At 47.5% G+C, this 27510-nt stretch overlaps 9 protein-coding genes across 9 annotated transcripts; 4 read left to right on the forward strand and 5 right to left on the reverse strand.

Moving 5' to 3' along the window:
• Positions 1 to 169: 169 nt before the first annotated feature.
• LOZ57_006432 (uncharacterized protein) lies at positions 170 to 1471 on the forward strand (the record flags this gene model as incomplete). Its single annotated transcript, XM_049255450.1, has 1 exon — positions 170 to 1471. The coding sequence occupies one exon, from the start codon at positions 170 to 172 to the stop codon at positions 1469 to 1471; it is 1302 nt and encodes a 433-aa protein (XP_049105594.1).
• Positions 1472 to 2374: 903 nt separating this feature from the next.
• ADA2 (Transcriptional adapter ada2) lies at positions 2375 to 6535 on the reverse strand (the record flags this gene model as incomplete). Its single annotated transcript, XM_049255451.1, has 4 exons — positions 2375 to 2712; positions 2789 to 2879; positions 4997 to 6382; positions 6443 to 6535. 4 exons carry the CDS (start codon positions 6533 to 6535, stop codon positions 2375 to 2377), a joined length of 1908 nt encoding a protein of 635 aa, XP_049105595.1.
• Positions 6536 to 7961: 1426 nt separating this feature from the next.
• YPK2 (Serine/threonine-protein kinase) lies at positions 7962 to 10188 on the forward strand (the record flags this gene model as incomplete). The annotated part of the gene is made up of 5 exons (XM_049255452.1): positions 7962 to 8211; positions 8270 to 9038; positions 9091 to 9506; positions 9561 to 9925; positions 9991 to 10188. The coding sequence occupies 5 exons, from the start codon at positions 7962 to 7964 to the stop codon at positions 10186 to 10188; spliced, it is 1998 nt and encodes a 665-aa protein (XP_049105596.1).
• A 1028-nt stretch (positions 10189 to 11216) lies between these two features.
• Positions 11217 to 14046, reverse strand: SEC27 (Coatomer subunit beta'; the record flags this gene model as incomplete). The annotated part of the gene is made up of 6 exons (XM_049255453.1): positions 11217 to 12359; positions 12415 to 13683; positions 13737 to 13768; positions 13821 to 13842; positions 13894 to 13956; positions 14029 to 14046. The coding sequence occupies 6 exons, from the start codon at positions 14044 to 14046 to the stop codon at positions 11217 to 11219; spliced, it is 2547 nt and encodes an 848-aa protein (XP_049105597.1).
• A 602-nt stretch (positions 14047 to 14648) lies between these two features.
• LOZ57_006436 (uncharacterized protein) lies at positions 14649 to 15446 on the reverse strand (the record flags this gene model as incomplete). The annotated part of the gene is made up of 3 exons (XM_049255454.1): positions 14649 to 14721; positions 14774 to 14878; positions 14926 to 15446. 3 exons carry the CDS (start codon positions 15444 to 15446, stop codon positions 14649 to 14651), a joined length of 699 nt encoding a protein of 232 aa, XP_049105598.1.
• Positions 15447 to 15892: 446 nt separating this feature from the next.
• Positions 15893 to 18214, forward strand: LOZ57_006437 (uncharacterized protein; the record flags this gene model as incomplete). The annotated part of the gene is made up of 4 exons (XM_049255455.1): positions 15893 to 16095; positions 16158 to 16239; positions 16287 to 17765; positions 17849 to 18214. The coding sequence occupies 4 exons, from the start codon at positions 15893 to 15895 to the stop codon at positions 18212 to 18214; spliced, it is 2130 nt and encodes a 709-aa protein (XP_049105599.1).
• Positions 18215 to 19325: 1111 nt separating this feature from the next.
• LOZ57_006438 (uncharacterized protein) lies at positions 19326 to 20632 on the reverse strand (the record flags this gene model as incomplete). Its single annotated transcript, XM_049255456.1, has 2 exons — positions 19326 to 19575; positions 19632 to 20632. 2 exons carry the CDS (start codon positions 20630 to 20632, stop codon positions 19326 to 19328), a joined length of 1251 nt encoding a protein of 416 aa, XP_049105600.1.
• Positions 20633 to 21767: 1135 nt separating this feature from the next.
• Positions 21768 to 22761, forward strand: LOZ57_006439 (uncharacterized protein; the record flags this gene model as incomplete). The annotated part of the gene is made up of 3 exons (XM_049255457.1): positions 21768 to 22189; positions 22242 to 22482; positions 22552 to 22761. The coding sequence occupies 3 exons, from the start codon at positions 21768 to 21770 to the stop codon at positions 22759 to 22761; spliced, it is 873 nt and encodes a 290-aa protein (XP_049105601.1).
• A 2080-nt stretch (positions 22762 to 24841) lies between these two features.
• On the reverse strand, positions 24842 to 27054 carry UME6 (DNA-binding transcriptional regulator ume6; the record flags this gene model as incomplete). Its single annotated transcript, XM_049255458.1, has 2 exons — positions 24842 to 26766; positions 26853 to 27054. The coding sequence occupies 2 exons, from the start codon at positions 27052 to 27054 to the stop codon at positions 24842 to 24844; spliced, it is 2127 nt and encodes a 708-aa protein (XP_049105602.1).
• Positions 27055 to 27510: the final 456 nt, after the last annotated feature.

A 27510-nucleotide genomic window follows, 5' to 3' on the forward strand; every position in this document is an offset into this window, starting at 1 on the left:
CGGCTTCATCACCAGTGACTCCGGAATTTCTACTCTAGATGCTAATTACCTGGCTTCAGACCCGAGTCTCCGAGAGCAGCGCTCGACGTCAAGCCTCACGCTCCTATAACCCGACGAGTCCACAAGCGTTGAGCCAGACAACTTACAGTCTTCGAGATTCAGCCAAACCATGCCCTTCGAACCCCCTCGATCCCTCTTGACGCCGTTTCCGGAGCCTCTTCCGCTCTATACTCCGCGTCAGTCGGCCCCAAACGAGTGGGAAACCGCCTCCGTCCGTTCGGATGCTCCCTCGTACGTCTCCGCAGCACCCTCATACCATTCCTCTGCGCCGCCGCATCACTTGAGAGCCTGTGATCTTGTCCCAGAGCCGGAAAACAGTAGGCCGAGGGGAGATATTTTATCAGAGCCGTCGTCCTCTTCATCTGGTCCTTCACATCAGACTGGACTACCCTCCCCCCAGAGATATGCTCCTGGTTTCGAGAGCAGAGGTGGGGATCTGTCACATACCAATATTCGATCGCTGTATAGCATTGCCGAATGGGTTCCTGTTACTGGAGGTCTCCAAGCCCGCCATTATCAGAATGTTGCTAAGAGGCGGGTTACGAACCTGACGAGATCTGGCTTACCCGCCCTGACGCTGGCCCCTCCAGAGCCAACGCACGTTTCGCGATACGAGAACACAAGTACTCCCGATGGACTTTCAAGGCGCTTTACCACCCCAGCCTTGGGTGTTGGTAGCTCAAGCGCGTTTGGCGAAAGTCATAATTTGTCTTCTTCCAGCCTGATAAACGGTCCTAACCCAAGACCTGTCTCACCTCCAGTCGCTGCCGGGAGCAGTACTTCGGTGGATTACCATCCAGGCGCCCAATCCGTCGAAAACCTTCCATTCTCCCCCCTCGAAGACCCAGACCTGGTTGGAGAAGCCGCCGCGGCGAGATTTCGTTCCCAGCGCATCTACCGAGTGCTGCAGCAGGAAGAAAACTCCTTGCAGGAGAGTCAACCCTCGGGCTCAAACTCTCGACACCAGGAGCTCAGGCAGGCCGCCCACGTGTACCAATACAGCTCATTGATCACGGACGCAGACAACCCGCGCGTTCACCAGCGGCCATCCACGGCGCCTGATTTGTCCACCGAGACCACCGATGCAGACGAGCCCGGGCCATCGTACCATGTCGCGCGCACACGCCAGCGGTCCAACACCGTGGACGACTACGACGAGTGGCTCCGCGCTCAAGAATCAAGAACGTGGGACTGTATGATGGAGCAGATGGCGGAGTGGGAGGCGCGGCAGCGCAGCTGGAAGAAGTTCAAGGACGAAGTGGACAAAAGATTGAATTCTAGCCTTAAGAAGGGAATGGGTTGGGGCGCCTGGTCGTCTTCGTCCAGCGACGGGAAGAGGAAGTTGAAGAAGGAGTTTGGTAGCCATCCGAGAATGAAGAAGTGGAAGAATAAGGTCGGCTTGGCGGGTTGAGAAAGCTGTGGATTCGATTGTTTCATGATGCCTTCTGCCATCTACGAGCCCATGGATCCCCGGTCTTGCATTTTTTATCTTTTGCCTTTTGTTTTCTTTTTCCAAATTCCGGTGCACCTTGTGGAGCTGGCAAATACTAGCACTCTTTTCCTAGCGAAATGAATTGGGTATAAGATGGATTTTGGATTTAGTAGCATGGCCCTCTAGCCTCAAAATCTTTATGGAATATGACTGTTATGATGAATGAGAAACTGCTTTTGATTGGTGTATGCTAAAAGCTGTCTTCATAGGTATCAATGCCGAATAATTGGCAGGAAGGGGGAAAATAAATATGTTCGGGAGTTTGTAACTATATCTCAGGGATGACAGCATTTACTTCAAACAGTACTTGCACCTAGACTGGCAAGCTAGCGCTGACAATTATCGAAGGTGCTAGCGGTGCTTTCGGGAGCCAGCGCCCGCCCAAGGTTAAACGGCAAGCGTATAGGAGGGCATATCTCATGTTCACGCAATCAGCTCACTGGTTTATACAATGCATTCGGCGTAGACTTAAACTAACTACCGAAGTGGAGAAACCGCGGAGTAAAGACAAATAGGTGCTCTTTCGGGGGTACAAAATTTCATCTTTGCAGCCTAGGAAAGAAACGAAACTTTTGTCACGAAGCTTGGGTACTCGAAAACGACAGTAAGAAGAGGTATAGAACATGATCGAATAGTTGAGCACCAAGGAAATGTCCGAAACACAGCTATTTCGTTCTTCCTTCAACTGTATAGTCGTAACCAGAATTTAGAACGCGACGGTCTTGTGAACAAATACGAATATTGCTTGGAGTGTGTTTTATTATCTAGAAGCTTGCTGGGTCGATGGCTTTTGAAGTAACCCCCAGCTTCTAGGGGTCAAATCTAGGCGGACGTTGGCTCCGGGGTAGCAGTCGGCTCCACGGTGGATTGAGAAACTTCGGAGGATTCAGAGACTGAAGAGTTTGGTGTTGATGGGGAAGCTTCGCTGGGGGATGGCGATGGAGAGCTGGTAGGTGCTGGGGGGTTGTTTTGTTGGGACTGAGGGCCGCCGGAGGGGACTTGAGCGCCATTTCCTGGGAACTGAAAGCCACCGGAAGGGAATTGAGCACCATTTCCCGGGAACTGGAAGCCACCAGATGGGAATTGAGCGCCATTGCCTGAAAACTGAAAGCCGCCCGATGGGAATTGTCTTTCCACGAGCTGTGCGGGGGCTTCGCGATCTATGAAGCGTGTTACCGATTAGCTTAATCAAGCGGAGGAATATTTATCAAGGGATAGGGCCAATGGGTTACAGACTGATAGCAGCGGATGCGACAAGACCTGCACAGAGCAGAGTGAGCAGAGCCTGGAAGTACATGGCTATTTCAAGAGAGATGTTTTGTAATTTCTATAGAAAGATTAGCTATGAAGATGTGGAAAAAGATTGTTGATGGCAAGTTAGCCTCACAAAGATATGTTTTGGAGTCTGAGAGCTGATAGATATTGTCGTCTAGTTTGCTTTGCTCACAGCTTCCTCCTTCTTATGGCGGAAGCAGACAAGGTTTTATATTTCTAACGGATGGCATCGTCCTAGTATCCTCGGCGATATCGCTGGAAGCTATGGTAAAGCCCGAGTCTAATTGAGACTGCAGCCCTTCCCGTTTTCGAGAGTCGTACTTCTCTTGATACTGCATATCTTCTAACGGATCCATGGTCTAGTACGGCGCGCGGTAGCACAGCATTTGCGCCTGTGAAACGAAGGGCAAAATAAGAAAGTCCACCCTTTAGGATCAGTTTCCTATGGTGCTCTTAGATGACAATCGTCGTGGAAATTTTAGTTACAGCTGGTGAGCTGCCGGGCAGCTGTAAGCAAATTCAGCGTAACTAGGGGAATGGCTTGTATGTACTCCGTGAGTACATACGAAGAATGCTATTACCCATCTCAATTCGCACGCTATCGCCGTACGTGATAAGATTCGACGAGGCTGTGAAGCAAGATCCCGTCTTTGATTGACAGAATAACGGCAACAGGGACGTGCGGTAGCATGTGCGTCGTCATCAGCATCCCAGAGACATGAAGTGCGGGTTCTTCAGTGACTAGTTATGTGGGAGACCTGCATTGCAATACTGCCGTCAGCTCATCAATGTTCTGAGCCGTGCAACGATAATCGAAGCACATTCGCTGCCGTTCCAGGATCAGCAGCCCACGTCGATCTTGCAGCCCAAGTTGATTATCTTCGAATGTGGGCGGTTCGGCTTTCGAAAAGTGAACGAGGTGAATATCGACAAGAACAGCGGGCTATTCTGAACGTCTGTACTCCGTATGTAGACTGCCTGCCGCCACTAGATACCCAACACCAATCAGGGCGTGCCATACGCGGCAAGTCCGTACATGCCGGAAAATACGGAGTGATCAGCTACATTTATCCAAAGTGCTAGGGCATTGATTTGCCTTGCACTAATTGTAGATCCGGACGTTGAGAAGCCGTGTCAGCAAGCGCTGAAACGAAGCAAGTTGCGGATCGCGGAAAAGCCACGGTGTCAAGAAGGGAAGAAAGAGAAGCAAATGCGTTGAATCATAGGAAAACCAGGAGGGATAGGTATAAGGGAGAAAGCATAGCGTAGATAATATGGAATGCTGAGTTTTGTGAGGTCGATATATACTTGTCCTGAGACTGGTGGAGACAATTATGACAGGCGTTGCAAAGTTTCAAGAGAATGCGACTCCAGGAACGAAACGTTAAGTAGTGTCAATCACCAACGCTGATGTCACAATACAGTAATATGTTAAATATGGGAATACCCGGCCGCGGCATTTGACTCAACACGAAGAATACAGTGCTAGGTGGTATTATTGACAACATACTAGCATTTCACAAAAGTTGTCAGTTAATGGTAATATTTGAATGCCGATTCATACCATCTAAATCGGTCGTAAATTGGAGATCAGGAGGTGAAAGAAACAATGAATGGTCGGACAGTAGCGATCTCTAATCGACTTAGTAGTTCCATCGAAATGCCTATCTATTGATAGAGTATTGGGGGCGAGTAGAGTAACGGTTCTATCAAAGCAAGGCTGGATTGGTATATAATAAGGAGGATGTGGCGCTGCTGTTAGCAGGGTGGGTGAAGATATGGTGAAAAAACGTCGAATTATTGTCTGTCTATACTCAGCCCAGAGAACGCCATCCCATTGCGCACATGTTCACGCTTCCCAGGCGTAACGCCACCGAGGCCCAAAAAAAGCCCAAGTCTCGCAGAAAGGAGTCGATAAGAAGAAAAACAAAATTTAGCATGGAGTAGAGCGACATGCAACGAATAATCCGAAAACACCCTCCCATTATATATGTTGTGAAATTGGGTTTCTCAAAGAAGTCCCTACACTCATCAAGCCTTTGAAATCCAACCACTATGGACCATAAAATCGTAGAGTCGACTCGATTTGGCTCCATCAATCTAGTAAAAGTTTAGGTAAATGTTTTTCGTTTTACCATAATATATTAGAGTATGAGGGAGAAAGCTCACTTTGCACATTGCTCGCGCATCCTTTTTCTTTAGGCTTCCTCCTTGCTTCATGGCCTCTTTTATCATATGTTCCTTAATGACAATATATGGTTTAGGCCGCAAATGTAATATATTGCATAATTCCACCTCTTCTTTTGATAAAAGGTGGATATCGGGGACTTTTTCGTTTTCTAGTCTCCAAGGAGTAGTTCCATTGATTGGAGGAACGACAAATTTGGCCTTTGATAACAAAGGGGTGGGTGCACCATTTAAATTTGCACTAGCAAGCGCTTTATCAAATTCATTGAGGACAGGTGGTGTTTCGATTGGGGAGAGTATATTCTGTAACCGCAAGGGTAGTTGGGGCATTGTTAATTGGGCAGCAGCGGAAGGGCCTTCAGGCTGTTGTTGTATTTTTGGCCGTGCACTGGCAAGACGATCAAAGGCACCCTGTGGAACCACTCTCTGTGCACGTTGCGCCTTTTCCTGTTCATACTTATCCCCAGCTTTCAAGTCCCCAATCCCCATTGTTCTCCATTCTTGCAACTGCGCAATTGCTATTCGAAGATTATGCTCATATTCTAAGCCTTTTGTGAACTCCTCAAAATCTTCATGGCTCATCATTCTAGCGAAGGGTTTTGCTTTGTTTAGTAGGTCACGCTCTTCCTTAGTCCGCTTTTTATCCATAGCTGCATTTCTGCGATACTCCAATAGATTATGTTGGAACAAGATCTTCTTGCGCTCGGTTCTTGCTGTCAAACGGGAATTATAAATGTCTTTTACGGTCATCTTAAGTTCCATCTCAGCATCCAATTCTCCATTGGCATTTAGACCATTTCCTGGCTCAAATTGCATATGCTGGACTGCTTCCTCGGCATCGTTCGCAAATTCAGTCTCAAATTCTAAGCGACCAGGCATATAGCCTTGAACTTCATGACAAGCCGGTACCGAAGCGGTAGGTTTCTGTTTGGGGGTTGCTGGAGGAGCGGCTTTAGCGGCTTCTTTTCTTTCTTCAATCCGTCGTTTCTTGCGAGCCTGAAATTCCTCTTTCGGTATCTCCTCTTGTAACGATTTATCGCTGGGATCCGCAAGCTCGGGAAGCGGAAAATTGGAGCTGTTTATGTAGATTTCAGCATAATGATCGCGAACTTCCTCCTTTGTCCGGTAACCTCCAATATGATCTGCAATGTCGGCCCAGGAGCCTAAACCATAGATTTCAGCACCCTCTAAAAGTAACAGCTCTTCGTCGGCACCCCAATCGGCAGCGTAGATAGGAACGGAGTTCTGTTCGATTACCGAGAATGGATGGGTACGTGGGTCATGGTTCTTTGAGTGCTGGCCTGCAGCAAAACATGGAACGCAAAGGTCATATTCGTGGCAAGCGGAATGCGCGCAAGATATCCGTACCTAAGCTCGGCTCTTAGTTAGGTGAACAGGCCATACTGATTTGCAGGGCGCCGTGTTTACCGTGCTGGTGACGTCGACAGAGCAGACGTCACAGTGATATTTGGTTCCACCATCTGTGCCGCGCGCTGCATTCTTCTTCCTAATAACACCCATTATTATAGCATTTCCCTCCACTGTATATTATCTCAACCGCGTCACAATGCTAGGTGGCGGGTATCGCGCTCGTCTCTCACTGGTAGAGAATACCAGTCACGGATTAAAACACTTGGCCACCGCCTTTGAAGTAGTACAATCAGCGCCTAGAAAAGGTATTGAAGATAGTGTCGATGTATGAACGTCAAGCTTCCGGCACCTCTTGCCCTCAGTATGTAATGTGGTTCTCGTATGGCAATACTAAATCCACGGGCCGACCTAGCTCCGTGGGTCTTGTGCAACGATTGGCTAGCCAACTAACGAACTGCTCCATACTCTGGAGTACTCTAAGCTATTACATACGCATTTGATTATATAATCACAGTTTATGGGGCTGAGACATGTCTTGGCAAGTAACCAAATCCCTTACTACTTAGCAAGGCCGTAATGTCATCAAATGACTAGACGCAAACAAATCCAAGCCACAGAAAGAGGTCTCCGAAAGCGTTCTGATGTTCGAGAAGCGGCAGTTGCTCTGCTCAGTGTGTCATATTTGGGCTCTCTCCACTATAGACTTATATGAACTTGTATGCTTCTTTGAAGTCAAAGGGGCTCCGGCATGTCCTGGAGCCCTGACCAATGCCCACCTCTGGCATCGGTATCGTTCCAGCAGGGGCTCGAAGGCCCATGTGCCATTTCCACCTACTTTTGACTACAAGGCGAGCCGCGGCAGATTTGCTCCTACTAACTCTACTCCAAGTGTGTAAAGGAATATTTTGGAATTTCAGTCTGTTATTAAACAGCTATGTGGAAGGAAAGTAGCAGTGCGAACCAAGGCTCGCCCCAAAAGGTATCAAACATCATGAATTTCGGTAACGGGGAAACTATTATACCGGTATTTCTGAGTCCTGATTTAGGGTAAAAAAGAGAGGTGCTATGATTGGCCAATACTTCATAGCAAGCCTGTGGCTGACGACGGTGTGGCTAGGAGGCCTTTTTCCATGATTTTGATTGGCGAGAAGCGTTAATTTACAGCCTTCCCCTGTAATTAAGCCATACGGAGTAGTTACATGCTCCGTACTCCGTACAGTGAGACGGCTCGATTCGGCTGAGTCCCCTCCCTGGTTCAGGCATTGCGGAACTCCTCAACTCCTCCAACGCATCTCGCAAAGGGGCTGCAGCTCAGGGACGTGAATTCTTTGCATGCCTGCTCCCCTTTGGTTTTTAACCTGCTGTTACTCTCTTAGCAACACTTCACCCCACCCTTCCCATATCCACCACAGCTGACTGATTTGGCTCCTCACCCTTGCACAAGCCGCATGCATAACTATTGAAACAACAGCCTCCTTGCAATAATAACAATCTCATCTTGTAGCCTTACTGCTAACGACTAAGTGTCACCTTATCTACCTTCTTGTCTTGCTATTTGACGCCTTGATCTGACATGATGTCGTGGAAACTCACCAAAAGCAAGTCGTTCCCTTTACTTTTACTTTGGTTCAAAGCTTCAACATTACCCTATTTCTGGTTGCTAATAGATTGGCTCTCCCTAGAATTGAAAGACACCCATCTTGCCCCTCTTACCAACTCATTTAGCCGTACGTCTTCAACATCTACAATCAAACCGGACGCTCTTGAAGATGCGGCTTCACAAGCCTCTACCCCCTCGCCCATTTCCACCCCTAGCAATGGCACAGGTGAGCTCTAGTGGTTTTGATTCAATAATATTCATATACTAATCATAGTATGCTTTAGCCATGTCTGATCCCATGCTCTCCCCTCCTCCTACCCATGTGAAGTCGGGAATTCTTATTGTTACTCTTCACGAAGGCCGTGGGTTTTCACTCTCTCACCAGTATCAACAGTTGTTCAACTCGCACTTCCAGAACAACTATACTGGTCCAATTAGACCAAATTCTTCTTCTTCACACATGGGCCATGGACATGTCACACAGTCTTATTCTCATACAGGCCGACCGCAATCTACCAGTGGTGGCATCAACGCTGCCCCTACAAACCATGGGCGCTATTCCACCAAGTATTTGCCCTACGCATTACTTGATTTTGATAAACTCCAGGTTTTTGTTGATGCAGTATCGGGAACCCCCGAAAACCCACTTTGGGCCGGAGATAACACATCGTTCAAGTTCGATGTTTCACGTGCAACAGAGCTGAACGTCCAGCTGTACCTGAGGAATCCGGCAGCCAGGCCCGGCGCTGGTCGGAGCGAAGATGTTTTCTTGGGGATGTGCCGCATAACTCCTCGCTTTGAGGAAACTCGGAAGTTTGTTGAAGACCCTAAAGCAAGCAAGAAAGATCGTGAAAAGGCGGCAGCAGCATTTGTGCAACAGGAGCGCAGCCGTGGCCAAGTCGGCGCAGAATGGACCACTGTGCAATTTGGCACTGGCGCCATCAGAGTCGGTGTCTCCTTCGTCGAAAATCGACAGCGAAGCCTTGCCATGAGCGACTTTGAATTGCTCAAGGTTGTTGGCAAAGGTAGTTTTGGCAAAGTTATACAAGTGCTGTAAGGTTTACAACTCTACCACTATTTTCAGATTTCTGACATGTTTGAATAGGAAACGCGACACAGGGCGCATCTATGCCATGAAAACCATTCGCAAGGCTCATATTATCTCTCGTTCTGAGGTTGCCCATACTTTGGCAGAGAGATCCGTTCTCTCCCAGATCAATAACCCTTTCATTGTTCCACTTAAGTTTTCATTTCAATCTCCAGAGAAACTTTATCTTGTGCTGGCATTTGTGAACGGAGGAGAATTGTTCCACCATCTTCAGAAGGAGCAGCGTTTTGACATAAATAGATCTCGATTCTACACTGCTGAACTACTGTGTGCTTTGGAGTGTTTGCATGGGTTTAACGTCATTTATCGAGACTTAAAACCCGAGAACATCTTGCTTGACTATACAGGCCACATCGCTTTGTGTGATTTTGGCCTGTGCAAGCTTGATATGAAGGATGAAGATCGTACCAACAGTAAGTATTGGGAAAAGTGTTTCTTCAGATTTGTAGTACTGACTTATTGTCTAGCATTCTGTGGTACTCCCGAGTATCTCGCCCCAGAACTTCTAGCCGGGAAGGGATACACTAAGGCTGTTGATTGGTGGACCCTGGGAGTTCTTCTTTACGAAATGCTTACTGGACTGCCACCTTTTTACGATGAGGATACTAACGAAATGTACCGCAAAATTATCCAAGAACCACTTACTTTCCCCAGTTCCGATATCGTCCCTGGCGCTGCTAGAGACCTTCTCATGGGACTACTTAACCGTGACCCCGACCGCCGCTTGGGGGCCAACGGCGCTGCCGAGATTAAAGCGCATCATTTCTTCACGAACATCGACTGGCGCAAGCTCCTACAAAGGAAATATGAGCCAAGCTTCAAACCGAATGTGGTATGTAGCTCCCCTGACTTTCTGCACGTCCTATCTTTCTTTTCAAATTTCTGACTATCGTTTAGATGGATGCTCGTGATACTGCGAATTTTGATACCGAATTCACGTCTGAAGCCCCTACCGATTCTTATGTTGAAGGTCCTGTTCTTTCTCAAACCATGCAGAAGCAGTTCGAAGGCTGGTCCTATAACCGTCCAGTTGCCGGTCTCGGCGATGGCGGGGGCAGTGTGAGAGACCCCGCCTTTGGGAGTATCGCGGAGTAGGTATATCAAGTATTCGCCAAGCTGCCTTGAGACGCAGAAACGCATTTCTTTGGTTTTTTTTTTTTTTTAACATTTTGCATTCTTTGTTTTGCCGTAAATTATGGGCGTTACCTGCGACTTCGGCGTGATGGCTAGGAGCACATTTACAACCTCAAATTCCTTCAAGCTCTGGGTTCCACGGGATAGTTGTGGTTTTGTCTATTCTATTTCTTGCACTTGCCTTCCACAAATTCTGACTAGCATCTGACTCTTTTCCCCCCAACGACAAGATATCTAGTTTCTTTCGTTCGCAAGCGTCAAAACTTTTATTCTTTGTTTATCTTTCTTCTGAACTAAAAAATAAACCACAAAAAGAAACCCATGTTTAGATACAGTTGGCAGTTATGGGCCCAGATCTTTGTGTTGCATCTTTTCCTAATTCTCTTGATCTACTCCGTACTACCGCGCCTATCCCTAGATGCGTTTACAGAGCTTAGATACCCTTAGCGTTGCTTTCGACATGTCTCTTGCAATACTACTTACTTACTCCCTGTCTCCATCCTTTCCTCAATTTTCATGTTGCGTCTGTGCTCATCCTCTCTATGCCCATGTGTTACATTTAGCCCTTTGCTCCTTGTTCTTCCTTCTCCTTCATCTATGTGGAGTATGAGATTGGCATCGGCCTTTTTTCCTTTGCTTTACTACCTGGCTGTTGGGCTGGTCTAGTGTTTTTGCCTCTTGCTTCCAGCTGTAGTTACTGATTCATCAGCAAATATTGCCATCTTCAAGTATCAAATATATATATATATATATATATATATGGATTCCATTAAATATAGATGGAACACTATTATTTCAAAGTGATCTATGCTCTGCCCTCTTAACACTTCAATGGGCTGCGTTAGTATATAGTCTACTATTCACCAGATCGTTGATTCAATCATCGAAAAACGACCAGGAACAACACAGCGTCAGTTGAAAGCTAAAAAAGGCGAAAACAAAAAAGAATCATTTACAGTCAGCCTTCCCGTACCCGTTTTAAGATCAATCTACTCCTTAGTATCCTCATTAGCCGGCTCTTCTGTTGCTTCTTCCTCACGAGCGCCATCATTATCCTCGCCATTGACATCAATCAGGTTTTCCTCGTCTTCTCCAGCTTCTAGGTTAAGATATTTGCTCCATTCTGGAAACAACTCCTCGTCGGCAGCATCTACACCTGGAGGGACGCCAATTATTCTGGAAACCTTAACCTTCCCGTTCTTTTCAAGACTTTCTTTCCAGAGTACAACTAATTCGGGTGTTCGGCTAGGTTTATATGTCTGGGAGAAAAGAACTGCTTCGGCAGTACGGTTGGTTTGGACGAGAAGGTCGATGCATCCGTCGATGTCTGACAGCTGCCAGAGTGCCGAAAATACAACATTGTGAGCACCGGAATCTTTTGCTTGTTTCGCTAAATTGCGTAGTCCTTCCGGGTTGCAGCTTGAGGAGTGAAGAAGGAGAAGAGAGCCGAGGTCCCTAGCATGAGTGAAGCACTCTTCTGCCAGAGCCAAGTCCCAGGCGTTTAAGGCAGCATCGCCGACTGTTTTCCATCTATGTTCAATATCTGCCTCACGGGCAATTTCAAGGGCGATGTCTAGTTTCCCTAAGCTAAGTGAAAGATCGAAGCGGTGTTCTTGATCGGTGGCGACGTCGAGTGCAAGGTCCTTATATCCTTGCCCTTCTAAAAATCGGGCGATCTTATTCATTTGGTCTTGGGGAATGTCAGATAAGAGCTCAGAAGCGGAATCCATGTCACCCCGCAGAACCAACGTCTGGTATTCGACAACAGAGAGGGAAAGAGAAAACGAAACAACAGTAAGATCCTTATCGGCAAGATATATTCTTCCATCTCTTGGAAGATAACCAAGAATATACATGGGTTGGTCGAAGTGGGATATTGTGTATGTCTGATCGCCGACGAGGTAATTTAGTCGATTTGTCGAATTTGTATAGATAAAGCAGTCGCCAACCCATTCACCGGTACGAACGGTATCACTAATATCTGTGACTACTTCAAAAGCCGCTTCAACACCGTCTTCATCGGCTTCTCCAGCATGAACACCGGCGACATAGTTCTCTCTCGAATAGCGAAGAACATAGAAGGTGTCATCACAAGCTAAAGCAACGAGCTCTCCAGATTCCGACCAATAAACCTAGCTGGTTGTTAAAAATGGGTCTGGGGGAGGGGAATTAGTCTTAAGTACGTACTGCTTTAGGATCGACCTCTATTCTCCGCACAAGGCCTCCAGTTTCCCAGTCAAACATTCCAATTCCACCCTGGCCTCTAACGCCAAGCAACACGCCGCTTGAAAGGCCTTCTGCTTGAAAACCGACATCAAGGCCACCGCTCTTCTCCTTAAAATTGCGGAATATTTTTACACTCGTGGCGGACTCCCGGATTGCATAATCGTTGCTATTATCCTTGGAGCCCCAAGCAAAGTCAAGGGCCTGTCCAAAAGCCTTGTTCCTCCACGCAAGCGCGGTGTAAATTATATATTCGCCATCACCACAAACAGAGACAAATCTGCCGTTAGGAGAGTGCAACAAACTCTGGGGATACACTTCACAGGAGCCAAGGTCTTTCGTGGGAAGACTAAGGGGTGCCCCATCTTTGAGAGTAGAATCTCCCCCTTTTATCACAGTCGATACAACTTCGTTATGCCGGGCCCATATTAGCTTGCCGGACCCATCCATTGATGCTGCTGGCTCTTCTCTGCCCATTTTTACAACCACAGCGCCATCGTCGAAGCCCATTGCAATGCCTTGCTTCCCTCGCTGATAGCCCACACACCACGCACGTTCCAGGCCATAACTCAAGGACTGTTCTAATCTGTAGGTGTTGGCGTTCCAAATCTTAATTGTACCATCTTCCGAGCCGGAGACAATGACTGGGAGTTCCGGGTGATAGCAGGCGAATGACACATTACTAGTATGGCCTTCTAACGTTGCAATTAATGCCTTTGTCGTATAATCCCAAACCTTTACGGTTTTATCATCGGAGGTGGTTAACAGATAGGGTTTGTCGGCATGTGGGTAGTAATCGACATGATTGACGCCCTTTATTTCGTGAGCCTCTAACGTCAAATTAGGGTGTGACGAGCCTAGGCTCCATATCTTGACGGTTCGGTCGAGGCAAGCCGAAGCAAAGGTATTGGAGTCTTTGGGGTTGAAAGCCAACCCCATGACGTAGTGATTGTGGCCCTCGAATACCTGCACACACTTCCATCCTTTGTCCCAATCCCAAAGCTTTATGGTCATATCATCGGAGGCTGTCAATACGAAAGGATGTGTAGGATGAACTGCGATAGATCGAATATAATCGGGATGTGCCTCAAATGAGATTATCTTTTCGGAAGTATTATAATTGTAAACGCGAAGTTGAAAGTCATCCGACCCACAGACAATCCAATTCTTTCTGGAGATAAAACGACCGGCACGAACAGGAACATCTGTAAGTTCGAATGTTTTCACGATTGACTACACATTGTGTTAGTGAAAGTCAGAGTGGTGGGGGTTGGTAAGCTGCACACCTGTGTCTCATATGACCAGATATAGACATGACCTGTCAATATGATTAGTACCAGAGATTATATTAAAAACTTGTAATAGCATACCGCTATAGAGAGTTGTCAAGATCTATTCCAACTGTTAGAAGCAGTGGCACGAACCGGAAGGACTCTAGCTTACCCATGGCTCTGTAGGGTGGAAATCAATTCCTTTGACCCGATCGGATCTAGCAAACAATTGTCTCTAATAAACAGATTAATGAGAAAGCTGTTGGACCGAGGTGGAATAACGAGAATGGCTTGGGTATCCACCAACTTTAACGTCGAATCGCATCTTGACCGATGCTTCGAGAGGGATTCAACGCAGCGTGGCCGGCCGCAGAAAGATGAGCTCCTGGTCGAACCCTTATTTGTCGTCGATCATGCGCACTCTATGGAGGACCTGGTCAAGTAGGGAAACAAAGGGATTGAAATTGATGTTGTTACGAAGGTGTTGATGCTGGTTCAGCATTGCAACTTGTCCACACAAATGACACGCGCACTCAATTTCGCCCAGCTGTCCAAACTGGGTTAAGCGCCAAATCTGGTCACCCCATAGAGTCCATCGCCCAACACTGAACAGCTGAACTATCTCAAACAATTCACATGTTACACTACGGAATATTTTATACTAAGGAGAATCCAGCTTGTTAGTTATCTAAACAATTTCTGTTACAATTCTTTCATATTCTTTAACCAACCAGAGCTATTTTGGAAATAGTAAGGTTAGGCCTCAATATGTATTCCATTTCTGTACTATATGGGATATCAAGGGCTCAAATGGCATAATATACATAGCATTTTGTATTTGTGGGCAGGAGCAGGTCAACCTTCTCGAAATTGCTTAGGTAATCATTCCGCAAAGTTGCCCAATAATCGCAGCATCGCTTGAAATCATCATGACTTCGAAGGCCCTCTTTCAAAGTAGACCCATTGGCCTGGCTTTGGCTTTTGCTCAAGGTCCTCCCAACTGAAGTGCATCAGCATCATTCACATACGATCGAACATTGACAGTTACTTACACCTTGGCTTTAGTCATTTCGTCAACGAGATTTAATTCTGCTTGAGCGGTTTGAATGACCTCTTCAATCAATCCGCTCCCAATTTGTTGTTCGATATCGGAGATCCTGCCATAATTAGCCTCGTCCCAAAGATCGAGCTGTATTTGACCTACTGCGATGCTTCAAGAGCGGGCTCCTGTTCCCATTCCAACTTTGGTTCTAACTGTTTGTTTGCTTCTTCCTGGGCCTCTGCTATCCGAGCTTCCATTTCTTGCTCATTGAGATATGCACCTTCAATTTGGGGGTTAAATGGTTCCCCCGACCAACTTAAATCTTCCTTCGGCTTTTCCTTTTGTTGATATGCAGCGTAGGTTCCATCTGGTCTCAAAGCTGATTTATAGCCATCAGGATTCTCTGCCACGGCAGCCTTGACTCTCTCCAGCCAGGATCCAAAACCAGGAGGTTTTACCGACTCGACAATATTTAGACGGTGACGCGTAAGTGCTTCTGTTGATTTGCGATATACGGAGGATTCAGGGATATCTTTCAGTCTTTCCAACGTCGATTGATAGAGGTAGATAAGAGTCGGTCGCGGATTGGGGTGGGTAGCGAGACCGGTAAGGCCTGTTGGGGCAAATGGCTCAAGATACCGGCCTGGCTTGACATTAGCCAGCAGTCGCAATGTGGCCCTCATGATTGCTATGTAGCAGGGCCGCACTGGTAAGAACAACGCTGCAGGTTGGTTGTCAAGCTGGCTCGTCAATCTTGCACAGTGGATTGGCTGCTGAATGATTACCTAATCAATGGTGTAGTTTTTCGGATTAACTACAGATCCGTGCCTAGATCCCAAAGTTGAAACGTCGTTCAACCAGCAATTCAAGCCGAAGGAAGACGGACAAACGAACGCCGCGTCCCGCCCGGTCCGGCTATCATCAGGGAAACCTACGTACGACTAGCCTAGCCACCTCAGGCTCTTGGGATATTGGCAACACCTTTCACCCCCCGTTACATCCTACGTGTACTCCGTAACTACCCCCCTGAGTTGAAATCCCCTGTACGCGCTTCGATCGATTGCCTGAGGAACAGTCGACCTCCAAGTTGGGGGTTCTTTGATTCGGCCTGCTAGGCCATTTAGCTAACATGAAGGCCGGACTTTTGGCTCTATCCTTACTCGCTGCCGTACTACGGCCGGCTTTTGCGCAGTCCCGTAGCCTGGAGAAAAGAGCAGACGGGAAGGAGGATAACAACGCCCAAAAACCCACGATATTCAATGGTGTAACCGTGCCGCCTATGAAAGAACTTCCAGCGCAGGGATTTGAAGATAATATTAAGGATGGCTACTGGTATTTTATTTTCCGACGCCATAATTTGGATCATGCTTGCTAATTTCGTCTCTTTCACGTAGGTTTATCAAATACCATTCTCCTTACTGCCCCCATTGCCAGGCTGTACAGCCTACATGGCAAACGCTTTATGAATTTTACTATGTAAGAGTTGTCGAAGTCTTGCACTGTTTAACACTCACATTTCATAGACCTCAAACCCTCTAAAGTCATCTACTGTGAAACAAGCATCAAGTCCCGAATCGTCCCTTAACTCCTTCCAAGGCTATTATAATTTTCATTTTGCATCAATGAATTGCGTTACCAACGGAGACAAGTGCGAAGAATTAGGAGTCATGGAATGGCCAACGTTTTCACTGTACCATAACGGCAAATTGGTTGAGAAATTTTCAGATCAAAAGAATATAGAAACACTTAGTCGTTTTACTGAAAAGTGGTTGGAGTCTATTAAACCAGGTTCTCGACCTAGAAATAAAATAGCATTACCGGAACCAGGAGCGACGAAGACCCCCGATAGTGGCTCAGGTCAAAACCCAGGAAACCCGCAATCTGCACCTTCGAAAGACTTGAATAACCCGCCCCAAAATAAAGATGCCGACAAGAAAGGGCCTACACCAAATTTGCAAGGGATATCTGTTCCGCTGACAGCCGAGAGTTTTCAGAAGCTTGTCACTACCACGAGAGATCCATGGTTTGTCAAATTTTACGCTCCGTGGTGTTCTCATTGCCAAGCTCTTGCTCCAGTTTGGAGCCAAATGGCTAAAGATTTAAAGGGGAAACTTAACATAGGCGAGGTGAATTGTGAAGTGGAGAAAAGGCTTTGCAAAGATGCCCGTGTTAATGCCTACCCCACCATGTATTTCTTCCGCGGAGGCGAACGCGTTGAATATGAAGGTCTTCGTGGTCTTGGTGACCTAGTCAAGTACGCTAAAAAAGCTGTCGATGTGGTCGGCTCAGGAGTTCAACTCGTGGACGCCACCGAGTTTAAGAAGATGGAAGAAACTGAAGAAGTCATATTTCTGTATTTCTTTGACCATGCTACAACGTCGGAAGATTTCGCTGCTTTAGATCGTTTAACCCTAAGCCTTGTCGGCCGCGCGCGCCTCGTCAAGACTAACAGTACTCTCCTTGCTGAGAGATTCAAGATTTCAACTTGGCCTCGTCTTCTTGTATCAAGAGATGGAAGACCTAGTTACTATACCGCACTCGCACCTAAAGACATGAGGGATTTCCGCCAGATACTGACCTGGATGCAAAAGGTATGGCTGCCAATCGTTCCGGAAATGACAACTTCGAATGCCCGAGAGATCATGGATGGCAAATATGTTGTGCTTGGTATCCTTAACAGACAGCGATCAGACGAATTCATTCAGGACAAACGGGAATTAAAAAATGCAGCTTTGGAATGGATGGAAAAGCAAACAAAATTATTTCAACTAGAGCGCCAAGAGCTGCGCGACGCCAAAGAGCTTCGTATCGAAGAAGCCGATGACCGAGGCGACCAACGAGCACTACGGGCTGCCAAAAACACCCGCATTACGATTAAGGAAGACGATAAAAAGCAAGTTGCATTTGCGTGGGTTGATGGTATTTTCTGGGATAGATGGATTAGAACCCATTTTGGTATCGATGTAAAGAACGGTGAACGAGTTGTCATTAATGACGAAGAGGTGTGCTTCCTTTCTAAATATTCGTCCGGCTTCAAAACCTTTAAACTATGAGGCTCTTTAACACTGACTTTCGCCCCTAATAGAATCGCCGTTACTGGGATACTACTCCCAACGGTGGCTATATCGTCCCAAGCCGGACTTCAATTTTAGAAACCCTGACTCACATCGTTTCGTCACCCAGCAAACTCAAATCCAAATCAACAGTTGGCGTTGTTGAAGGGTTCTTCTACTCCGTCCGTTCATTTACCACATCACACCCGATTATTACTTTGTGCCTTTTGGCAGTCGCCCTCTTCACCGGATCTCTTATAGCAAGAGGAAGATTCCGAAGAAGTGCTAGATCTGCTGGCGGCCTCTTGGGCAATGCTGGCGGCAGTTCAGGTGGGTTTTTCCACCTGGATGGAAAGGAAGGTATGCTTGGCGGAGGAGGTGGTGGGAAAGTGGACTAAGAAAAGCCCCATATTATTTATGCTGTCAGTTTCCTTTTCACCTTTTTTTTTCTCTGTGATAATATTGCAAGCCTTCGATTGCCTGTTCTTTGACCTATGCCATTTTACTTTGCCATGTTTACCTTACCTTATGTTCTTATCATTAGGCAGGAGTTTGTTTTTCAGGATGCACACAAGCTATATATTTTTGGAGAAACAATAAAGATATCCTCCGATTTTTTTTCGTGGCTGGATGTTATCTAGCTGTGTATCCCATTATTCTACCCCATTTTGCTTTCAAGTTTTCAATTGCTTCAACCGTGTTGATAAACTATAGCGAAAGGGGGTTATTTCCTGCAATAAAAGAAACCCCTATCACTACTAGTCATACTCTGTATCCTTCGAGCATATGCCGCATCCGAAACGTTCAGAATTCTGCCATGGCACAGACTTCAGAGTGCAGCTCTCACTTCAATAGTCGCGCTTTAGGTCTTCTGAAGCTACTGCGTTTTATCTAACCACACATACCAGGAACGGGAAGTAAAGGTATCATGATATTATGGAACTGATTATAGAGGTGTTCCAGTGATATCATCAACAAGATCCCTGCATCACTTCTCACTCCTGAGCATTAAGCTACCCGAATACTGTTTATTGGACTTCCTGAGAAAGACAAGACTCACTCATGTTGGTAAGTATGCGCGATCTTTGGGCGGGTAAGGCCAGACAAGAAGAATTTAGACATCCAAATGCTTGGTAAAATATGTACAGGTTGGTGTTCGATATTAGTGTGGAAACTTTGGATTGAAATCCTTGGGCAGAGAAGCTGGGATCAATGCAATGCGTTCTCACTGCAACGTTAGAATATTGCAAAGGAATTATGGTAGTCAAAAATATTGAGTAACGAGCGGCCGCCCTCATACATTAACATGGCATTGAACCGCGTGGGTGGTTGATTGTAAGGGCATTGGCGCACATGTATAAAATAAATTCAAAACTAGCTAAAGTCATACATACACTTGACGTCGGTTTTAGCTAGCTAGCGCCCAACAACTACTTAGGGCTAGGGAGAAATAAGGGGAAGGAGAAGCGGAAGTAGTAAGATTGTAGATAGTTAACAATTCCAGGCCTATCATTCCCATCTACAAGGGAAACCTGCGAGGGCACGTTCCTCTAGTCTTTGAGTAAGTGCTAATAAGACTGAGCCTAACCGCTGCATATGGCCTTTTTTGTCTGGTACAAAAGGACCGTATTCAGTCATAGTCATGAATGAGTAGTCATCAGTTGCAGTCGTTACTTGAGTAATATAATCCACATATTTTTGAGAATATGTGGCAACAATAACATAGATTTCATGCCGATCTTGAGAGATCATAAGCCGCCTAAGACCCAAATCAGATGAGTAATGTTATAAGAACAAGGGGTACAGTTGACATACCGATAATGTGTTCGACCCTTCTCCTTGTCTGGTTCAGCATAGATCCAGGCAGCCATCTGGGCACTCTCTTGTTTCCAAGGCATTGCGTCAAGTCGAGTTCGTGCCTTGACTTCGAGAATTGCCAGAGAGCGGTCTTCAAATGCCAGGTGACCATCTGTTCTGGCTTGAAACAGTGCACTATATAATTGTTTCCCTCTCATAAGGGTGGATTTCTTCTTAAAATTGAAAGCTTTTCGTTGTAAAGACCACCGCAACTTTCCGATTTTATTGTACCCTCGGCAAATGCACAACAGAAGCAATATCAAGGCGGTATTGACAACCTGCTCGTCTTCCACGGGAGGAAAAAACGCAACCAAGTCTAATGAAACTGGTGATATGGGATCAAATTCTGTTTGAAAGGTCTCTGGAGCTCTATCATCGTCATCGTCGTCATCATCATCATCATCCTCCTCCTCCTCTTCCTCTTCTTCTCCGTCGTCGTCTGTCATATCAATGTCCTCAAGCTGCACAGCCGTTCGCCTGGAAGTCGGGGTGGGTGTTGGTGTTCGATGAGGATCTCGCCTGCGTGATACAGCGGTATTTTCTTTTTTAGCCAGAGCACGGCGAGTTCTGAACGCAATGGGCTGTGTGACTTTAACGGACTCATGATCATTTTTGGGAATGACACCAACGACGGCCTGGAAGTCATATAAACAGCTGTAAATTCCCACATTTGGAGAGCCACGGAATCCATTTTCTGCGTGGCTAACATAGCTTCGCCACTCCAGGTTTTCCAGGTGCCTCTTTGCATCTGACCTATCCACATTAACTCCCATTAGGAGGTCTTCAGCATCCCGGGAAGCCCAGAGAACCCGTAAGGCCAGGTACTGTTCGTCTCCTGTTTTGGAGGCGGACTTAAGATGAATGACATCATGAATGGATTTGTTCCATACACCTTCTGCCTTTGCATGATTCTTCCACGCCGACGTAGTTTCGACAATTGATTTATCGGAAAAAACCATTTAGGACGAGCAACAGTGAATTGGGTATTGGAAAAGGGGGCAAGAGAAATGGTTTCACTGAGAGGTAAAGAAAGTATGAAATAGGTGGACAGAAAAGAGTTTGACAGAGCCGTAATGGGCTGAATTTATCATTCGGCCCCTCCCCAACTCCAACCACGGGAAAGAGAATGGAAGCGCTGGGGCTAGATGCCAGCGGCGCCCAGGAGCCACTAACAAAACATGAGAAAACCAATCAGCTTGTGAACTGGAACTGCATGCGAGGATGCCCAACATTGACAAATAGATACGCTATGGCAGGGTTCCAGAGCAGTTCGCAGCAAAGAAGTACTGGAGAAAAAGATCGATGGCTGCACTCCGGCCCGGGAATTATCGTGACTGGCTGCGTGCAGGCGCCAGTGAGGTCGTATTCGCGCATGAGCGGAGCTGAGCTTGCTCGCTCTCCTCGCTGCCCCTCTTCAGGGCTAGTAGCGGCTAGATGCTACAATGCTTTCATAAAAGCATACAAAGGGCACAGAGCCGCACTAGCCTCTTCTCCGTGACTGTTTCATGAGAGAGAAGTAGTTGATCAAAACTGATCAAGCAAAATCTGAGAGTTAACTAGCAGGAAGGATAACCAGACAAGGCGCCAGGGTTTCCTTGCTAGTTGGCAAAGAAACATGTCAAGGCCATGGTTTGTGTTGGCCGACAGTGATAGTGGCGGTACGAAGCACTTCGTAACTGACTAGTTACATGGTTGTCAGCCCATAAAAGAGATCTCCGCGGCCAATAAATCAGTCAGTATTGATGTTGACGTACACCCGGCTAGTAACTACGGAGTAGCTGCTGCATCGCCAATCAGGACGTACCTCATTTCGGTAGCCAGTGCAAACATGACAAACAGTCCTGGCGTAGTTAATCCCCCGCCAAGTTGGCCAATAACGGAGTTTGTTACGACGTAGGGTTATAATAACTCAGTAACATCAGGACATACGGAGTACTCCGGTACTCTGTACATCTTCGACAACTCATCTCTTAGTACGGAGTACTTCATAAGCTGACACCCCCGTTGTCCCCCGCCTCTGTACTCAATAGTCTGGTCAACCCGCTCCTCCATCGTTGTTTAGACTTTCAACATCTCTCCATCGAAAAAGACGCGATGGGCGCCATAACTCGACGAATCCGTCGCCTAGCTGCCAAAGGGGAGCTTGACCAGCAGACCGCAGACGTGATGCTGAGCAAAGTGCCGCGGATTCTTAAAACAAAACACCTTTACCAGAAGATTCGCGACACCGCTACCTCCAGCTTCACGGCAGAAGACCTCAAGGAGGACTTTGACATTATATTCTGGGATGACAAGAAACCCCTGAACAAGCCCATCTTCTTCAAGCAGCTATCAGAAAACTTTCTCACTTCTCACTATAAGGTGCCGTGCTTCAAACGCCATGGCCCATCAGAGGACACCAGTGGCGCGCAGTTTTGCTACAACTTAACGCTCGACCTGTCAAACTTCTTGGGTGGCATGGAGGCCAAAGTCGACGGTGTCACTTTGCAACTAGACTCGGATTGGAAGAATGATAGGTAGTGCCACCCCTCCGTGTGCTTGCAGTGTGCTGTGCACTGACTGCAGTAGAGCTCTCTACAATAACTCTTCCATCCTAGAATATGACATGGAGGGTGGCAAGAGCAAGCACCGCTATGAGTGGATGACTCTGTTGATCTGCGGACGGCCGGACCTCCCGCACACACTTGTCACCTCTCGCCATATGGTTCATGACCCATCCCATATCCTGCGGAGTGAGTTGATGATCATCCTTCGCGTGTTGTACACGAAGACCAAAGAATGCAAATGGGCTGCGCATAAAACAATCCCAGTGAGCACCTTCATCTTATGACCCTGGACGTTCGTTCTGGCGGCAAAGGTCCCCTAATTCCGATTCTAGGTCCTTCTAGTCTCCATGCGTGGTGGCCAATTTCGTGTCATTGAAGCGTACCACGGCGATAGTAAAGTCGTCTTAAGATACAGCAACCCAATCACTATGCCATATGAAGAAAATGCAACCTCGTCGCAAGCAAAAATGAGCTCGGTTGTGCGATGGATGTTCTCTGACCCGGTTGGGAATACTCTCGCCTCACCACAAAGTGCGAAGTAATTGAAGTGAAAGTACTCTGTATAAGTGCCTGCACGCATTGTTCTAGAATGTGGTCTTTCATGATGGGGCCCAAGCCTGCGCGTAGTATGGCATTAGAGAGAGGCAAAGTTGGCTGAGAGACTCGAGAAACTAGCCAATGTTAAATTGCCCTCTAGTGACAAAATTAGTACACATTCGTCCGCCCGCATCATTCATCATTGAGATTCCTTTTTAATGAGATTTACGATACCCGATTTTACCTCTCCCATTGAATAAACACGCAAAATCAACAACGCGAGATATCACAACCCTCGGTTTTCTATTTCTGGCAGAGACGCAAATATAGTCGGTCTTTTTTTTTTTTTTGGTCAAAAAAAAGGCACGCGATTATAGGGTGTGTTAGAGCAGATCTATCTAGCAGTATTTAATACTACTGATATCCCCTTGTTGTGGCGCCAATCGCCAGTCTCGCAAGCAGGCTTCATGATCTGTGCATGTTCCCAAACCAGTTTTCGCTAACCATGATGGCTGGCTTTGGCGAGAAAGGTCACCAGCAGGCTAAATTGCTTCAGTTAACTCGGGCGTTAATCAGCAATTGGAGGAGCCTTTGCCTTATATATTTTTTCTAATTAGTGTTTTTGAAGATGGCCCATCCATCTATCATGAATAGCCAGGTGCCTGGAGAACTGCACTGGGGTCTTTGGAGAAATCCGGCGCCAGAATCAATCTCCACGTTGGAGTTCATGCCTGTTTGAAGTGGGATTTGCGTAAAATGTCATGAATGTCGGCTCTGCTTAAGAGGCTAAAACTGCCTGGTGCACTTTTAACTGTTGAAATAGTAATCCGAAGATTGGGCTCGCCGCTATTACATATTGATAAAAATATGTAGAATAATCCTATTACTCTGATCCTACCATAAAACATGTATTCGATTCACTTTAGGTAATAAATTCAAGATGATAGGAGTCCTTTTAAGGAAATGTAAGAATGACTTGGCAAAAAGTGGCGCGCCTCGCTAGCTATACTCCTGTGGCATACACACACATTCACTCGCAGATTTAACCTGACTACTTTGGTCAACTCTTTGATATTCAGGTTAGATCCAATTCGCCCCAAAATATAGTTATGTCATCACAAAACTAAATACATCACAACAGCCCGCCCGCTTCTCTTCCACCGCAAGGGGAGAAAAAAAAAAGAAAAAAGGAAGGAACACCAAGATAAGCGCCAGGAATAAACAAGAGCACATCCGCGAGGATAAATCAATGTAATAGGGGAAAAAGGGGGGTGGGAAACCGTTCCCATAAGATAACAGAGAAAGAAGAGGAAATATGGAAAGAAAAAAAAAAACTGAGGGAAAACATCTCCACTTCCTCTCTCTCTCTCTCTCCGCTCTCTTTCTTTCCTGTCCAAAGCGCCACAAAGCATAAAAGCGACGCCAGAAATACACATAGACATACACATACAGACAAAGAGTTTGGCAATGCTGTCGATGCAGGAAAGAAGAAGGGCAAAAAAACAAGACACCTAAGGGAGGCAGTTCCATGCAAAATGCACTCGATCATGTTGCGGTAGAAGAGTGGGGAAGCCGGGCAAAAAGATGGGCAGGAAATGTTGGTAAAAATAAAAATTAATTGCCTCGGAGAGAAAAAAGCATGTCTTCCATGATTCTGGTAATCAAAAGGGCATCTTTACTCTGCGTGGTGGATAGGGATGGAAGTGGGTGGCGGGATATCATGGGGTGACTGCACAAGGTCAACTCGGCGTTCGCCCGTATAACTTTTTGGGAATTAATGGGGTCAAACGAGTGTGCGTCAGCGGGATTGCGGAGGTGGCTTGAAGTCCGTGATCCAGCTGTTTTGGAGTCAAAAAGAGGAACCCTTTTGTTTTTTTCAAAAGTAGACAAGAGTTTGTTGAAGAGACCGTGGATTACTGCCAGCGGTGCGTTAGGAAGGATCTCATTATGTCGGTGAATCGGTCGTGTGCGGCAGCGCATAAATGAAACTCCAGGGGAAAGAAAATCCGACGTACGCCTTGGCCACCCAAAACGGAATTCGAACATCAAAGAATAAAAAACCAGAGGCAAAAACAGCCGTATCCCTCAGATAAGCAAGAAATCCCATCCGTTTTGCTGCATTACGCTCCGCCAATGCACAGTGTGCCCCTGAACACCAACACCGTCCATCATCCCCTGGCCATCTTCACTCTTAACCATCGCCGGCAGGACGTCATCCGCCTCGCGCCAGACCTCCTGCAGCAGACACAGCATGCGGCCAAAGCTGCCGATCTCAGCCTGGTCACCCAAGTTCTCCACGCGCTTCCGCAGCACGGCGCGGAACGAGCTCTCGGGCAGCGAATACGACCCGCAGATCAGCAGCGGCCAGACGAGCGAGCGGTCGAAGCCGTCCGGGCCGCCGGGGATGAGGTCCAGGAGCTCGCCGGCGCGCGAGATGAGGTTGAGCGTGCTGGGCTGGCTGCGCTGGAAGCCCGGGACTAGGCTGCAGAGGTAGATGCGGGCGGCGATGCAGAAGAGCGCAGTCATGTTCTGCGTGAGCTGGCGCGGCTGGAAGGTTCCGTCGGCGCAGGGGTCGATCAGCGAGTCTGGTTGGGGTTCGGCCTGGTCGAGCTGCTTGGCGAGCGTGGTGATGTGGCCGCAGAGGCCGATGTGGTCGATTCTGTTTTCGGTCTTGAGGGCATCGAGGCAGGAAATCTCGGCGATTAGGTACATGATCTTGTCGTCGCAGCCCATGAGGTCGCAGAGGCCTGAACTAGTTCCGTTGAAGAGTTTGGTTCGGTAGGTATGTGCGAACTGGGGCATTTGGCCGAGCATTGTCGACCCGAGGATATCAATCCAGGAGGCCAGACTCATATTAAATGGTGGGTTAATATTGACCTGGTCGGCCTCGACTAACCGACGGGAAAGATCGAGTTTGTGAACGAGACTGATCACGGCCTGGAAATGTTGATGCCAAGGGATATCAGGGAGGGCATCTTTCGGCCTGCCAACGGCGCACTGAAAGAAGATCATGGCCAGAGTGGCTTCAAGGATGTTCACATGGTCTGTGTCCTCATTCAGCGCCTTGCATAGCTCCGAGACGGTCTGGTACCGATGCCTCAGGATATCATTATCGATGGTCTCACTGTCCATCTCCTGCGTACCCTTCAGGTGCACGCCAGTGCTACTCAAACAGCAATGCAGGAAGCACTTATTCGCCTCCACTGCGGGCAAGATAACTTCCGAGCGCACGGCACCGGGACGCTTCGCCTCCAGAATCGGAAAAATCAAACGCACGACCTTGTCGAAGAAGTGGTCCAGCAGGGGCCGGTCCCGGTCCTCGATGTGAATGGTCGACACATGCACGGGGGCATGTGCGAACTCAAACGGACTATAGTCCGCAAATTCCTTGAGCGCCGAGAACGACTCGCGACGGCCCTCCAGGAACTCCTGCTGCGCCCACTCGTCACTCACGATCGACGGAAGCATCTTGTGCGGCAGCGGCGGGCGAAACGTGCTGAACGACGACGTGCTGGAGTCCCGGCGAGTCGGCACGTCGTTGATGTACACCTCGCTTTCGGTCGTGATGTCGACTTCGTACGGAGTCGCGGACACCCAGCACGAGGCGGAGTCGAACAGCGGCGTATCGAACTGGGCGGCGAAAGCATCGAACGGGTCCTGTGCGTGGCATTGTGCAAGGTCGCGCTCGAGCGAGTATTGTGGTTCTTGAGAGGAACCGCGGGTCTCGACGGGGCAGTCTGTGAAGGCTTCTGGGGTAGAGGCTGTGTGTGATAGGGCCGGGGGCGTATACTGGCATGGTCCTAGTCTCAAGTTGGAGGGCGCACCCCGTTCGCTCATCTTGGTGTTCTTGATAACTTCCTTGATGAGCTCCTTGTGGTTTTTCCGCAGGTCATTGTTCCCCCACCACATTGGACGCCGATATTCGCATTTCAACTTGAGGTTTTTGCATGCATTGCAGGTAGGCTTTCCTTCGTCACACTTCTTTCTGCGGAGTCGACAGGTGAAGCAACCTAAACAAAACGACGCACTATTGTCAACTCATGCCCTCTTCCCCTTTTCCGGTGTTACCGTTTCAGTCATTGGGGGTTTGTCCTACCTGACCGGGATCTCTTATGTAACCTCTCCCCTTTTTTGATGGGGGTAGGGTTGCTCTGCACCACTGGCTTGACTGGCAGCTTCGCCGGGGGCTTTCGCGCTTTCTTCTGTTTTCCATTCTTATACCGATCGCTGTGAAAAGCATCTGTTGAAGATGGCGGCGTGGGCGCCTGTGTCGACGGGGCAATCGTAGGGTAAGACATTTTGTGTTGAAGGAGCAGGTGAATATTAGATCTTATCTGGGTAAGAAACGAAGGTAGCGAGCCGCGCAGCAGCGCAAGAGCCAGTCAATGGCGATCTATAGTGGTTGTTTAGATCGAGTTCGGCGGTGTATACATCAGGAGGGGCTCACCTGAACAAAGGAGGGTATATGGAATTAATGCAAAGGCCCAACCAGCAGGCGCTTGTGTAGGATTATTTGCAAGTAAAAGGGACAACAAAAGACAAACCACAACGCGCAAAGCAACCGAACGACAGAGCTTTGAGATCAACCCAAGCACCTCCAGGCCCTTAACATTGTTTTGCTTGGGAGTGGAAATGGCTTTGAGTTTAAACGAAGTTAAGCAGGTTAATAAACACTGGCGTTGTTTCTATTTTTGCCTCGACTTGTGTGCGCGTTTAATCTCGACAGCAAATGGCAGGCCGAGCAGACAGCCATT

The sequence above is a fragment of the Ophidiomyces ophidiicola genome (genome assembly GCF_022830035.1).
Source record: "Ophidiomyces ophidiicola strain CBS 122913 chromosome Unknown scaffold_42, whole genome shotgun sequence".
Classification (NCBI taxonomy): Eukaryota; Fungi; Ascomycota; class Eurotiomycetes; order Onygenales; family Onygenaceae; genus Ophidiomyces; species Ophidiomyces ophidiicola.